This window comes from Caloenas nicobarica, chromosome 2 (assembly GCF_036013445.1).
Source record: "Caloenas nicobarica isolate bCalNic1 chromosome 2, bCalNic1.hap1, whole genome shotgun sequence".
Taxonomy (NCBI): Eukaryota; Metazoa; Chordata; class Aves; order Columbiformes; family Columbidae; genus Caloenas; species Caloenas nicobarica.
Genome location: NC_088246.1, coordinates 96,623,229 through 96,636,626, shown reverse-complemented (window position 1 = coordinate 96,636,626; position 13,398 = coordinate 96,623,229). Strand labels below are relative to the sequence as shown.

At 39.5% G+C, this 13,398-nt stretch overlaps 1 protein-coding gene across 2 annotated transcripts in view; it reads left to right on the top strand.

Moving 5' to 3' along the window:
• MOCOS (molybdenum cofactor sulfurase) overlaps window positions 1-13,398 on the top strand; it is a 228,967-nt gene that overhangs the window by 208,502 nt on the left and 7,067 nt on the right. For both annotated transcript variants that reach the window (XM_065629343.1, XM_065629342.1), the window contains 4 exons: window positions 2,103-2,227; window positions 2,837-2,942; window positions 7,043-7,169; window positions 9,481-9,585. In XM_065629343.1, the coding sequence (XP_065485415.1) occupies window positions 2,103-2,227; window positions 2,837-2,942; window positions 7,043-7,169; window positions 9,481-9,585 (463 nt within the window). The remainder of the gene's footprint in view (window positions 1-2,102; window positions 2,228-2,836; window positions 2,943-7,042; window positions 7,170-9,480; window positions 9,586-13,398) is intronic.

Here is a 13,398-nt window from a genome sequence, read left to right as displayed (position 1 = left end):
GTTTTAACCATCTGTCCCACTTCCCTTAGTGTTGACTCATCCTTAGCCTCCCCATGGTTAGCCCATCTATTACAGGCTGTAAAATAGCCTGGGTTATATTCCTCTCTCTGTGCATATAAGTGACTGCCATACTATTTATTGTAGCTTGTCTTTCATGTCACTGACTGTGTCATTTTTAATGTATGAAATAGGAAATTTTCATGGGAAACTGCTTAGAACTCTGAGGAGGAAGAAAAGGATAGAATGACAAAGAAAGGGGAGATGCAAGACAATTTGCACAGAGTGGACTGTGATTAGCAAACAAAGCAGAGAGGAAGGCAGAGTGAATGGACAGCATTGATGAGGCTCCCAAGCTGCTCAGAGGTCCAACAGCACTGATGCCAGGTTCCCATGTTTCCACAGGGGAGCCTCCGGGGCCAAAAAATGTAAATAGGAGCAAAACAGTCATCTGCAGTAAGACAGGAGGTGATTTGTGGTCTGGGATCTTTTCTGCAAAGTGTCTGATGTGAGCAGTGGGACCAAAAGTCTTGTTAAAAGGCTTTTATTCCAAAGAAACCACTACTGAAGGCATTTTCCACTTATTAGTTCTGCTCTCTGACGTCGTGGTTTCATCCAGTTCTGTTGACATAGGTGTTTAATGTGAATTTACACAAAGATAGCAGAGAAAAGCACATGATGTTGAATCTGCAAGCATTCATGTAAGGAAGTTTAATTTCACAGCAGCCACCAAAGTTTAATGAGCCCAAGTTTCCCTTGCGAAGCAATTCATCAGTGTTGGCCTTCATCTCAGTGGGGGTTGTCCATCAGCATGTGCTGCTCCCATCGGAGGGACATGGCTTTCTAGTATAATATCTAACTGGACAGATGCAAGTAGAAGCTGGTGATATTAAGGTTATTGATGTGGTAGGAGATCCTAATGCTCAAGGTTAGTGCTCTACTGAAACAGGCAGGGACACAGCCTCCTCTTTGACAGGCCACAATATCAAAGAGATTAAAGGAAGAGTATAAGTGGTAGAAAAAGACAGAGGCATAGTTAAAAACAAGGTGAACTGGGCCTGTTGTGCGTAAATGTATGTATTATATCCCTTGGGATCAATATTCAGACTTCAGCTGTCCTTGTTTCTTGTTCTATAAATTACCTAGCTAGAGGGACCAGCTGTAACGCACTGAAGCTAAATGACATAACAAGAAGATGAGTGGGGAACTCAAGGCAGGCAGCAAGTAAAATCTGAGAGAACTAGGCCCTCCTTTATAAATTGCCTGACACATGCCAAATGAAATGTAAGGCTGACAGACGTAAAGTAATACTCAACAAAAATAAACAAAAGCAGGAAATGAGTAGAACTGAGCTACAATGGAAGGGCTTGATTCTGTGACTTTGAATAAGACCTTGAAGAGATGATGGTACTTGCTCAAAAAATGGTCTGACAATAAGGGGAAGCAATCTGAAAACATAGAAGTCTCGGAATACAAAAACTATACAGTGACATTTGATGAAATACTAAGAATGCTGTGTGTCTCTAACTCAGCCACTGTAACTCAAAATGGTAAGCAAATAAAAAAAAGGGCAAAACTTTGATCCTGATTTATACAGTATTAAGCCCCAGCAGGCTGTCTACTAACATGAACTAAATTAGGGAATTAACATCATTGTACCTGATGGGTACGATGGGGCACAGTAGGGCAATCTTAAATTCAACTCAGACGAATCTTTTTTCTTTTGGTAAAAAGCGCAGACTAGAGAATAACTTTTTCATAATACTATATTGTAGTATTGTAATATGGGCTACCAGTTACTGTACTTCAGAGTCAGTGTCTTGAGTGTTGCAATTATTTAATCCTTTATTCCACAGTAATTTTCTGTATAAAACTAAATTAGAACTTGTGAATATTAATTTCAAGTCTAACAGAGTAAAGTTGAGGAAATTGGGAGATAATATTAAGCAGAATTTCACATCTGTTTTATCACTCACTGGAGAATACAGATTCTGTATTTTGTATTGGAAGAAGCAGAATTAACATCTTTGTAATTCATCTTCAATTTTGAAAATTCACGTTTGAGCAATCAAATTCTGCTAAAAGTCCCTCTTTTCTCATAATAGGGTAAAAACATATGACTGTGGAGAAAGAACTGCTGACTGGTTCTCATTGTTTCTTGGTCGTCCATGTCGCTTGATAAGACAAAGTTCAGACATAAAAGACAGGTCGCATCAAAAAAATACAAAAGGTATGTTGTCATTCAAAATATTTGTGATTTGTCACTTACTAAACATCAGTCTCACAGACTTCATACTGACTATATAATTACTCTGGTAAAGAGTGAAAGACTCATTCAATATTGATCTAGTAGGTTTCAAAGGGTACATTTATACCCAAACTGTGTTTATGCTGCCCTTCCACTTGTTACACTGGGTGAAAATGCACAGATACATCAGTTTGGGAGAAGTTTATCATCATGACTATGATTTTGTCTGGAAACTCAATGATAATTTTGAAAAACAATTATGAAAAACCTATAAACAAAGAATTTAGTCTTAATTTTATTATATAAAAGGATCAAAGGGAAGGAGCATCAGAAATCCATAGATATTGCTCTTGTAAATTGTTTTACAAACATGGCAAAATCTCAATTCTACCTCACTTTCTAAATGCATTGCATCACTATCATTTACAGGTTTCAGGGGATTCTTGGAATCTTTCCTTAGTACCTGGAGCCAAATGAATATTTTTTTAAATGAGAATGAATAAGAGGTCAAAGGAAAGATGAGGTGAAATTACTAGTATAATCTTCCTGATTTCTAGTGATCATTTTATAATGTTGGATTCATCTTTTTAGGTCTGGCATCTGCTACAAACATCTCACTCTCTCTAGTGAATGAAGCACAATACCTCCTGATAAATGCAACAAGCATTATGCAGCTGAAAGAACATGTTTCTGCCAGGTAAGATCCTTCTGTCTCCAAATGTCTCTCAGCAGTCTTGGGTTCCAGAATCTTGCCATTAAGTGCCAATATAACTGTTTTATCTGGAAATGTAGAGTTACTTATTTTTCAGTGTTCAACAAATATATGGGTACTAAACTGGTATAATTATGTGCATGAAATCTGAAAATTTAGATTAAGTGTTTGAACATAATCTTTCTGCTAGTCGTCTTAAACAAACTTAAACAAAATTCTTGTCAAATAATTTGGTGGTAGGAGACTATTGGGAACCAGCCATCTTCACGTTGTGGGAAGAACAAGGATAATTAGGTTTTCTCAACATAAATAATCTGGCAGATGAAAATACAAAATCTTGCTACTTGCTGGACTATTTTTTTCCCATGGGAAGGATTAAGATTTATAGCAAATGTTCACAACAGAAATATTTTAAAACTACTTGCAGGACTGGATTAATTTCATTTCTTAATTGAATTTGGCTTTACTTGTACAGAAGTGGGACATTGAAGCAGCAAATGAAACAGTCAGCCAGCCCACAGTTCAAAGCTAAGGAACCAATTACCAGCTAAATTTTCATATGCTGACAATTGAAAGTTGCTGTTTCTTGAATATGAGTAGGACAGGCTCAAATCCCACAGAAAATCTGCCCTCGAGGCCTCCATCATAGCTGTGCATCCCACAGCCCCGGCATTTGACTCTGAGCCCCCTTTTCCTGTCTTACCAAACTTCCCTTACTCTGCATGAAGTTATCTTCTCTCCTCTTAGTCACCCACCAAACACGCCCCCTGCATTAAAATTCCTGGTTTGAGTAGAGGAGGAATATATAACTATATATAGCTGTAGGCGGATACCCATATAGCTTCAGGATTTAAAACCAGTGACTGAGTGAAGCAGCACTACAGACCACTGGAGCTTGCATTGCCTGAGGGTTTTTATTCTTCAGGAGAAGAAAGCTGGGCAATTTTAACATATCATGGCAGTGCTCCTCTGGGAAAAATGCCTGGAAAAGGTTTGAATCAGTCTGCTTCTCAGCCATTTTGACTACCCTTTCTCCCTGATAGTTAATGCCTTCTTTTGAGGCCTGGTTACATCTTCTTGGGAGAACAACACTTGCAGGCACCTCTTACTCAGACTGGGCTTTTTCCACGGTGAGACCCAGTGAGGAACCTTCCAGACGTGACATCTGAACGCAAATGAGAGGAGTAAGGCACCAGAGGGAGCAGCAAGTGAGGATGAAGAAGGACAGGGAACTTTGATAAAACATGCAATGTCAGATGATCCACTGATTTTAAGTCTAATATGTTCCAGTGCAACTAGGCTTATAATCTCATTTTCTTCAAACTCCAGATGTCATTGGAGCTGCCACAATGCCTGAGAAGCACCTTACTTCCCACTCTGCAGCACAAGTTGGAAAATTCTTCCCCATTGTGCCACGCAGTGCTTTCCCAGGGTGCTGGGGAAATAAATTCAGCATAGATGTACAGCAATTAACACTTTCAAAACAGTGTTAGAGGGTCTTTTTGATGACTTTTTGGTATCACTCCCAGCTGAAATCCTTAGGACAGTTCAGGACCGACAGTGGGAACAAGCTAGGCAGGGACTGAGGGCTCCATGTGCTGGGGAAATAAATTCAGCATAGATATACAGCAATATCGTTTTGCGCTGTTACTAAATCATGGTGTCCAAATACAGAACTGTGCGATGTATTTTCAAGAATCTGCACATATGGGTCTTTATTAAACGTTTTTATTTTTTAAGAAGCATTATTTAGCTTATTGGCATGTGGGTTTGGTTTTGTTTAGTGGCAACCTACTAAGATTTATAAAGCAATTTTAATCTTCAATCGTTTTTTAATTATTTCTCTTTGCATCTTCTATAAGTAAAAATTAATCTTCCAGTTTGTACTTGGTTCTTGAGAGGTGATCTAAAACAGAAACAGCAATTTAATCAAAAATTAGAATGTAACATACTCTTGGAGAGCTATATGTATATGGAGATATCTACCTCTCTGGTGTTGCCTTTACATGCCACCTCCATGAAAATCCCCATGGCCTGGCTTTATACTCAAGTGTTCTTGCTAGAAATACAACCCTGAAGATGCAAATACTCATTTTCAGGTTTACCTGTTAAATATACGTAACACATTCTGGATTGCAGGGCTCACTACTGTGAAAAGTCCAAAGTACCCAGGCTAGCTTTGGCAAAATACACTGGTTTTTGCAACAGATCCTTTTTGAGGTTTGCAGGATGAAAGTGCCTGTCACTTTATCCATCCGATGCATGTTTTGGGGTGGAAGGGAAAATGATGGGCATTTACTCACATACATGCTCCCAAATAATGAGGAACAGTTCTGAGGGCTGGGAATAGGCGCAGGAGAGGGGAGGTATTTTGGAGGTGAGCCTGAGCAGGCGGAAGGAGGAGCAGCAGCAAGGGATGAACCTGTAGAAACTATAGATCGTTTTCAGCAGCTGGCTCAGGATGCTGCAGGCCCAGCTCTGAGGCTACTGGGGCTCTTGATACCCCCACCGGTATCGGCTGGGGTGGCAAGCACCAATATGTCACAAAGTGGATTCAAAACTAGAGCCCACACAGCATCCAAGTTCCAAGAGCCCACAGCAAAGCTAGGAAGCACAACAGCATAACTCGTTTCATTCATGACAAACTGCTATTTTCCTCCCTGTCTGAGCATCAGCATATTGTACACTTTCTGTTGGCTCCTATCTCCTGCAATAATTATGAAATGTGTCTCAGCCATGGGATTGTTTGTGGGATCTTGAGGGAAAACCTGTAGCCATTCAGCTTCCCATCCCACTTGGTGCCCTCGGGCTGCTGGAGCCCTTGTGAACAGTCAAGGCTCGGTGGAGCAGGGCTTGTGTGGTTTGGCTGGAAGTCTGCACAGGCAGTTTATCCTTATGCACATTTGTCTGCTACAGAAGATCATCCAGAGCACTTTAAATAAAACCAAGCTCTTTTTTTCACCTGACAGGCCTCTTCTGCCAAGACTGCTTGATGTGAACAGTTTTCCCTGTGCTTTGGTTTTGCATGTTTTTCCTCATTTTAATTAAAACACATTTTAAGCTGCATGTCCTTACTTTTTAATTTTTTTTTTTTTTTTCTGGGACAGAAACTTCTCTTTTCACCACTTACCCAGGTTTCTGTCCCTGCTGCAGGGTATCATCCCAAAGTTGCCAGACCACAGCTGATGGAGTGTCGAAAGTTTTTCATGTCCATAACAGCTAATGCGAAAAGACATGTTTTTTCCCCACTAACAAAGACACTGAGTGAACTCTCTTGCAAATTCTAGTTGCTGTTTTTGGTTTTGTTTGGGTTTTTTGGGGTTTTTTTTGTTTTTTTTACTGGTACTGGTCAAGTTCTCCTTTAGGAGAGTGAAGAATGACAATTCAAAGTTACAGCCAGATTTCTGATATTTGTATGCAGTCTGCTGCACTCTCTGCCTCATATATGTTCTCTGCACTGACACAGATCTATACTCTGGCAGTTCAAATGCTTGTAAAGAGGTGGAGATATCACCACACAGAGATTAATTTTTTTTCCAAAACACCTATCATTTGGTGCAATCTGCTGCATCCCAAAGGCAAATTGTAATGATATGAGCAATACATTATCTCACAAAATGCCTTTACTGGCCTTTCTGACCTTCGGCATCTGCTGGTTTTGTCCTTTTTGCCACTGCAGCATGTGCAGAATAAGCTTCTGTTTGCCTTCTTTTTAGAAGCATTTAATGAGTCAATTGATTGCTAACTCAAAAGATCTTTTCATTTATTACCATTGGCCTTACACATAACAACTAATAAGGAATTTTTTTCATATGCGCTGTTTGCAATCGCCTGTCTACATGCTTTCATACCCACTTCACAGTTCCGGGTTACACCTCTGAAGAAGGGTTACAAATTACATGTGAAGTCTTACATATTGTAAATACCTTGCGCCATTTTCATAGCCTTCGTAGTAAAACTTGGTCCAGGTTACTCTGGAGAAACATTTGTTGAATTATATTAGCCACTAGATTCTTACAGCACAAATATCTAGTGTAGAATCAGTTAATAAACCTTATTTTTTCTTTGTCAACTCCATGAGACAGATTGGAAGAACCTTTGGAAATAGAAGAATTAATCCGACGTTTCCGTGCCAACCTTGTCATCAGTGCACCAGAGTCCTTTGAAGAAGAAGAGTGGGCTGAGATTTCAATAGGTGCTCTGCGATTCCAGGTGCGAACTCATCTCCCTTGTCCTAGTCCTGCTCTATCAGAAAGTTTTTTGACCCCTGGAGACAGAGCAGTTTTTGTAAGGTTTTGACTGGAACATGGGTGGCACAGTTTGTGCAGATGAATTTTATGAAGTGTGTAAAAAAATCAAACATGCTGTGGCCTGTGGCAGACATGCTTCAATATAATTGAGAGATTTTGACATATTCCTCCACACCTTTTTTTAAATTTCGTAATTCATAAAATTTTCCACCTCTATCTAACTGAGCAGAAAAATAATCACTGTTTCAAGGCAGTTTACAGCAAATATTTAGCCAGCATGTCACAAGAGAATACTGGTTGCCGTTAAGCATAATAATCGAAATGTAACCTTGGATTGCTGCACATCAAGCAACTGGCTGCCAAAAGGCTGGACATGAATACAAGTGAATGATCACTGTCTGTTGTATACATTTTGTCTTAATCTCAATTCAAGACATGTTTCTAAGTCTAGCCTGGTAGGGTTTTCTCATATGTTATGCTTCATTTCATATCTAACAACATAATGTGCTTTGTACTGTAACGAAAATGCTGAAGAGATAGACGTTGTTGGCAAATACATTATTTTGAGTAAAACTTCAAGGAAGGATCCATGAAGAAGTTACACATGAAACCTAAGGGAATGATGCACACATGTATTACATGTTCTGTTCAATTTGTCTGGTCCTTAGATATGAAATACGTATTTGAAAATGCATTGCCTAGGATTTGAAAGTCTCTTATTTGCTGTTTTCTTAGGGGTGATAATGAAGGTGTGAATAACAGAAGTGCTAAGGTCAGATCTAGAAGCTGTGATAGGTATCCCTCCTATTTCTTGCTGGTCAACATACTGTAAGAAATAGAGAAGCCATTTTTTAAGTAAGGGTGCAAATTATGACTCACCTGCTCTCTTCTTCAGTGTACTTTGATCACTAATCTGTAATATGAGTTACAGAAAATTGAAGAAAAATTTCTTTATGTAGGAGATGAGGACAAAATGCTTGCTATATAGCTTGTTGGAGGCTGGAGTTGTACTAGGGATCTCAGCTCAGGATCCTGTTCTGGAAGATACTGTAAAACTACAGAAGAAAAAGGCATTCCTGTTTCTGGCATTCAGGAATACAAGCTGAAAATAGAAAGGCTTATGCAACTGGCATTGTCTTTCCCAGTTTCTGCTGGGTCCTTATTTCAGATACTGATGCAGTAACAGCAGAAATCATGTTAATGGTACTTGATACCAGGAAAATGGTAGAAGAAGCCATTGAACAAAACAAAATAGGGAAAACTATTTCCATCTCTGTCTTGTTTTCTTGTTCTTTTAACAAAATATTAAAGCTCTGGAAAATCATCTTCTGAAAAAGCTGAGCTAAATGTATGTTTTTTAAGATTACACTGAAGAGTTGTGCAAGTAGTTCTAGATATACTGCAAAGAACTGAAATAGCACTTCAGATCAGCATATAAAAATGTTTGCAGTGTCAGATTTAATTATTTGCCCTATTTGAAATTTATAACACAATGTGTATATTGAGATACTGTTAAGACAGTTTCTGTAACATACAGCTTTGCTAAAGTTAGGGTTGCAATATTAAAAGAAACTGGAATATGTCTTCCTTCTTAATTTTAATGTTTTAAAAGGTAAGAAGCAATTCATTGCAGTATTTCTTGTTTGTTTTTTCCCTAGATACACCCCCTCATTCAAAAAAGAATTAACTTTAAGAACCATGCTCTGTATGATGATACTGTACAGGTCCTCATTATTCCTTCTGATTATATAAACTTGTGAAAACTCACATCTTGCATTCTGATTATCTACAAGTGCTATGCCTATAAGAAAGAACGGGCGATATTATGTATTTTGGCTGCACTGAAACAATGTCAACCAAACCCTGTTAGTTTAACTCCAAGAAAATCCTCCTTGGGTTAAATCCTGAGGCACTAGATTAATTTTGTTTTCAGTTCTCCTTCGGGCAAGTGGATGAAATGAAGCCATCAGGAAATTCAAATCTGTAAATGTTTTTGATTTCTCAGATTCTGTCTCTGGGAAAGTTTTCATTTAAAAAAAAAAAAAGTGAATTAAAAAAAAAAAAAAATCAATGAGAACTTTGCAAGTAGACCTTTTGAAAATGTACCTACATTAGGTGAACAGACCTGACCTCTTACATAATTAAAACATAAAAGAACACGGGAAAAGTATGTGAGAGATGTGTTTTTAAGATATGATGGTCATAAGCTTGTACTGTTCTGTGTTGTACTGCTTTGATATACAGCTGTGAACCTTCTTTAACTGAAATTTCAGGTTGTAGGTCCATGTAGCAGATGTCAAATAATCTGCATTGATCAACAGTCTGGGGAACGAAACAAAGAATTTCTGCAGTCTCTGTCTGCTGCCAGAGGTAAAAAGGTCAGTACAGAACTCCGAAAGAGCTGTATAGAAAGATGTAGTGACTTCACTGCATGCATACTGAAATATCTGCTGAGGGAACATTCATGATTAAGTTGTTATGCTAATCACTACAATTTGTTTTTCCAGTAAAAAGAGGATGCACTTACAACCCAGATATTTCTATTAAATTCTCAACACGTTTTTTATTCAGAAATTGACTATTAATGTGTATTATTTTTCACAGTGCTTGCTTTTATTCAGTATGTACTGCTTTACAATGTGTTTATTTTGGTCTTGAAAAACACAAGCTGATGCACTGATGTCATTCAAGAAGAAAAATCTGCAGAAAAAACCAGAGTGTCTGAAATGATACGCATAAGAGTAATCTTTATTCTTACTGTGAGAAACCACTTCGCAGGAAAAACAGAGCAGATGTGAATATAGTCAAAGTGGGGAGTAATTGATTAAGAAGGTGACTGGAGAAGAAGTGTGAAATACAGACGTTCTTTTGGAGTCCTTCTGCTTCCTAAGGTTTCATTGCAGCTTGGAACTGAGAATGCTCAGATGTTGGCTAGACAGCTTGGCATCCTAAAAGTTTCACAGATCTCCTCGTAAGTATTTAGCTGGAAATCTTTGCTCTAAATTCATTGTTTCCTGTTCATTAAACTTCTGTTGTAAAAGTTGGTCAGCCAGTCAGGGCTCAGACATCTCGCCAGTACCAGCCAAACACCAGAGACTGGGCACAGCACAGAGGCAGAGCAATAACAAATAGGTTGAAAATTATTCACCTAAACAATGCACAAACGAGTTACAAATAACGCATTCTTTGTTTAGGAAAAAAATAATAAATTGGTTCGTCTCAGTGACTCATTAAGCAAACAAAGAGCTACATTTTCAGTGAATGTTATCCTTGGTGAATGGCTCCGCCAGCTCCGACTCGGAGCCAACCGCCTGGTGCAGCAAGACCAGGGGGGAGGCGAGCAGGCAGGGGCCGGCTGTCTGGGCACAGCTTCTCACTGACCTGAGGTGACTTAGGGTTGCACAGCAGGCTCTGGCACCCAGATGACCACATGTGCCTTTGTGAGATGAGCTCCTGGCCACGGGTAGCCTGAGAAGTGCCCTCTCCAGCGAATGGTGAGCCACAGCCGGAACATCTGGGACGCTTTAGAGTGCATTCTGGCTCTCTGGGCAGGGATGCTGCCCAGCTGCCACATGGGGTGGGGTATGCAGAGAACTTTGTCTACTTGTGTGGGTTTTCCTGGGTTATGACTTGAATCCTTTGCAGAGGGAAACCACTCTGTTTTCAGAGACCTTCTCAAATGGCAGCGAAACCTTACCTGGGACATAGATTCTCAGGAGAGGCAAAGCATCTTCTGCATGTTTCCCACAGCAAGGATGAGCTTCTCTTTCATTCTGATTAACTTAGCAATACAAAGGTTTTCTTGATACAAGCACTCCAAGATCCAAGTAACATTCAAACATAACTAAGGCAAAAGCAATCCACCTTCTTGAGAACAACCTGGCACCAGATAAAAAACACATGGCAAGGGAGACGCTGCAAAACCACAGGGCTGCTCCTCACAATGGAGGAGTTCTCTGCTTCCCTCAGCTGCGCAATGACATTCATGCTGCAAAGAACCGGCCTCTCAGCTTGTTTTATTTTTCCCAGTCTTCAGCGCTGCTGGCAGATGGGTGTTTGTGAGCATGCCCTGCTCTGCACAAGGCCAAGTCCACTGGGTTAGCTTGACAGCTGAAAGAATTTGAATTGCTAGTTTTGGCTGGGCTGGCCTGAGAAGACCTCAAAGCCCATCCCTTCTGCAAGTCATCTGTGGGGTGATGGTTAGCAGCTGTTTATCAGTGAGTTGCACCTGAGGACTATGGTATCTTCAGTGTGCTAAGCAGACCTAGTAGAGGACATGGATCCAAACCTTTCACAGTGGGGAGAGAGAAAAAACATCGAGTTCGTGTGAATGTGTTAAACTGCAGCGCTAATCCTTTGCTGACTCATGTCTCTAGCATGTGCCTTATTGTTAAGGAGTCATCTAACAGACTTCATTTTCTTTTTTTATCAGATACAGATTCAGTGAAGAAATTTAGCAGTGTTTGTTCCCAGCTGCCAATGTGATTCAAACTACAAGAAACAAATGTAGCAAAATAAGGTTTAAGCTAATTTCCTAGTACAAGGGGAACTGATATTTTTGAACGGCTGTTGTAGTTGCTCGATTTCCAAAACATTAAAGTAACGGCATATACAAATGGATAGTAAATCCTGAATGCTTAATAAGAGAGCTAGATGTCAATATTTACCATTTTCTTTTGGTTTTGTTTTTTTCAAGAACACCAACCTGAAATAATATATCGGGCTTTATCAAACTGGTAGCACAAATGACAGCATTCCCAATGAACTTCAATAATGAGCTAAATAAAGTAAGGCTTGTAAGAGATGGTTCAATATTTATTTCTGAAATCATATTTTTTCTCTGTCCCTCTGAGACTCTGAGAACTTGGTGCTCTAAGTTGAAAGACTGAGGCTTTGCATAGATGGATTACAGCTGAAAGCCAGAACCAGCTACTGTAATTAGCCACACAAGCAATTTGCATTTTTCCCGATGAATGTAAAGCAGGGTGCTGAAGCCTAGCCAGCTACTTTTTATGAAATCTTTTATCACATTGTTTGAAATAAAATGCAAACACCTTGACAAGACGAACTTGAGCTCTGCTGCCGTCAGTTCTGAAGAAACACTCATTAAGGATTCCTTCTGTAATTTTTGACTGAAAAGGAAAAATGAGCTCTCCTCCTGTGACAGAGTGCTCTCTGTTGCTGCAGGAGACTACAAAAGCCTAGATAACTACGTTAAGCAAATAGCATAAAAATAGCCACACGCTGCTTCACATGCATTGCCACCTGATGCAAAACACACATAGACAGAAAGGAGAGGACATAGAATTCTTGCCCGCCTTCTGTGTTTTGCAGATGCGGTTTAACGCTAGCAACAGCGGAAGCCCCGTGGGTAGATTTGCAGCAGTGCCATAAGCTGGGACTTGCTGTCAAGGTAGCAAAGGGAATTGCATTACCAGTCTGCCCCAGCATAAATGTATGGATAGCGGTACATCAAGGGAAATCCATTATGTTTGCACATGCCCTCATACTGTAAAAGAGTTGTGTTTCTTCCTGTGGGCTGTTGATCCTCCTTAATGTGTCTCATTGTGCCTTGGGAGAGCTTCTTCCCCTGCAGAATTAGACGCTGTGCCTTTGGACTGCTTACTGAAGCGTTAGCAAGGATAGCAAATGACTTCTCTTATCTGATGCATCATTATCATCATTTTCATAGTAATGCAGGGCTTTACACTATGCAATGCTTTTCATCTAAAGTTCTGAAACATTTGCAAATAGTGATTAATGTAATTAATAGACCTCTGATATAATAAAATTCTCTTGTTCGTGGATGAACTAGGAAATGCATTTCTTTAAGGCAGAGCACAAAGGAAAATCAGTTCTTAGTAAAAAGTTCTGCTGTCCTGATATTTTGAACAAAGCACCAAGTTAAAAGTTTGCCTTGTTTCCAATATGAAAAATCAGCATGTTGAAAGTGAGTACTTCCACTTTCCTTTTTTGTAAGGCTTTACTAACAAGTTTTGGTGAATTGAGACCTAATAAAGCGTTCTCATATAAAACCAAATTCATTTGGCTTTAATAATTTTATCTCACAAACCTTTGCATGGGAAGGAGTTTATGTCATTATATGAACAAAATGAGCAGAAGTGATCAGGTGAATTCATCTGTTGAGAGAAGGCAGCTGAGAGCTACATCCAGGGGCAAGTTCCAGAACT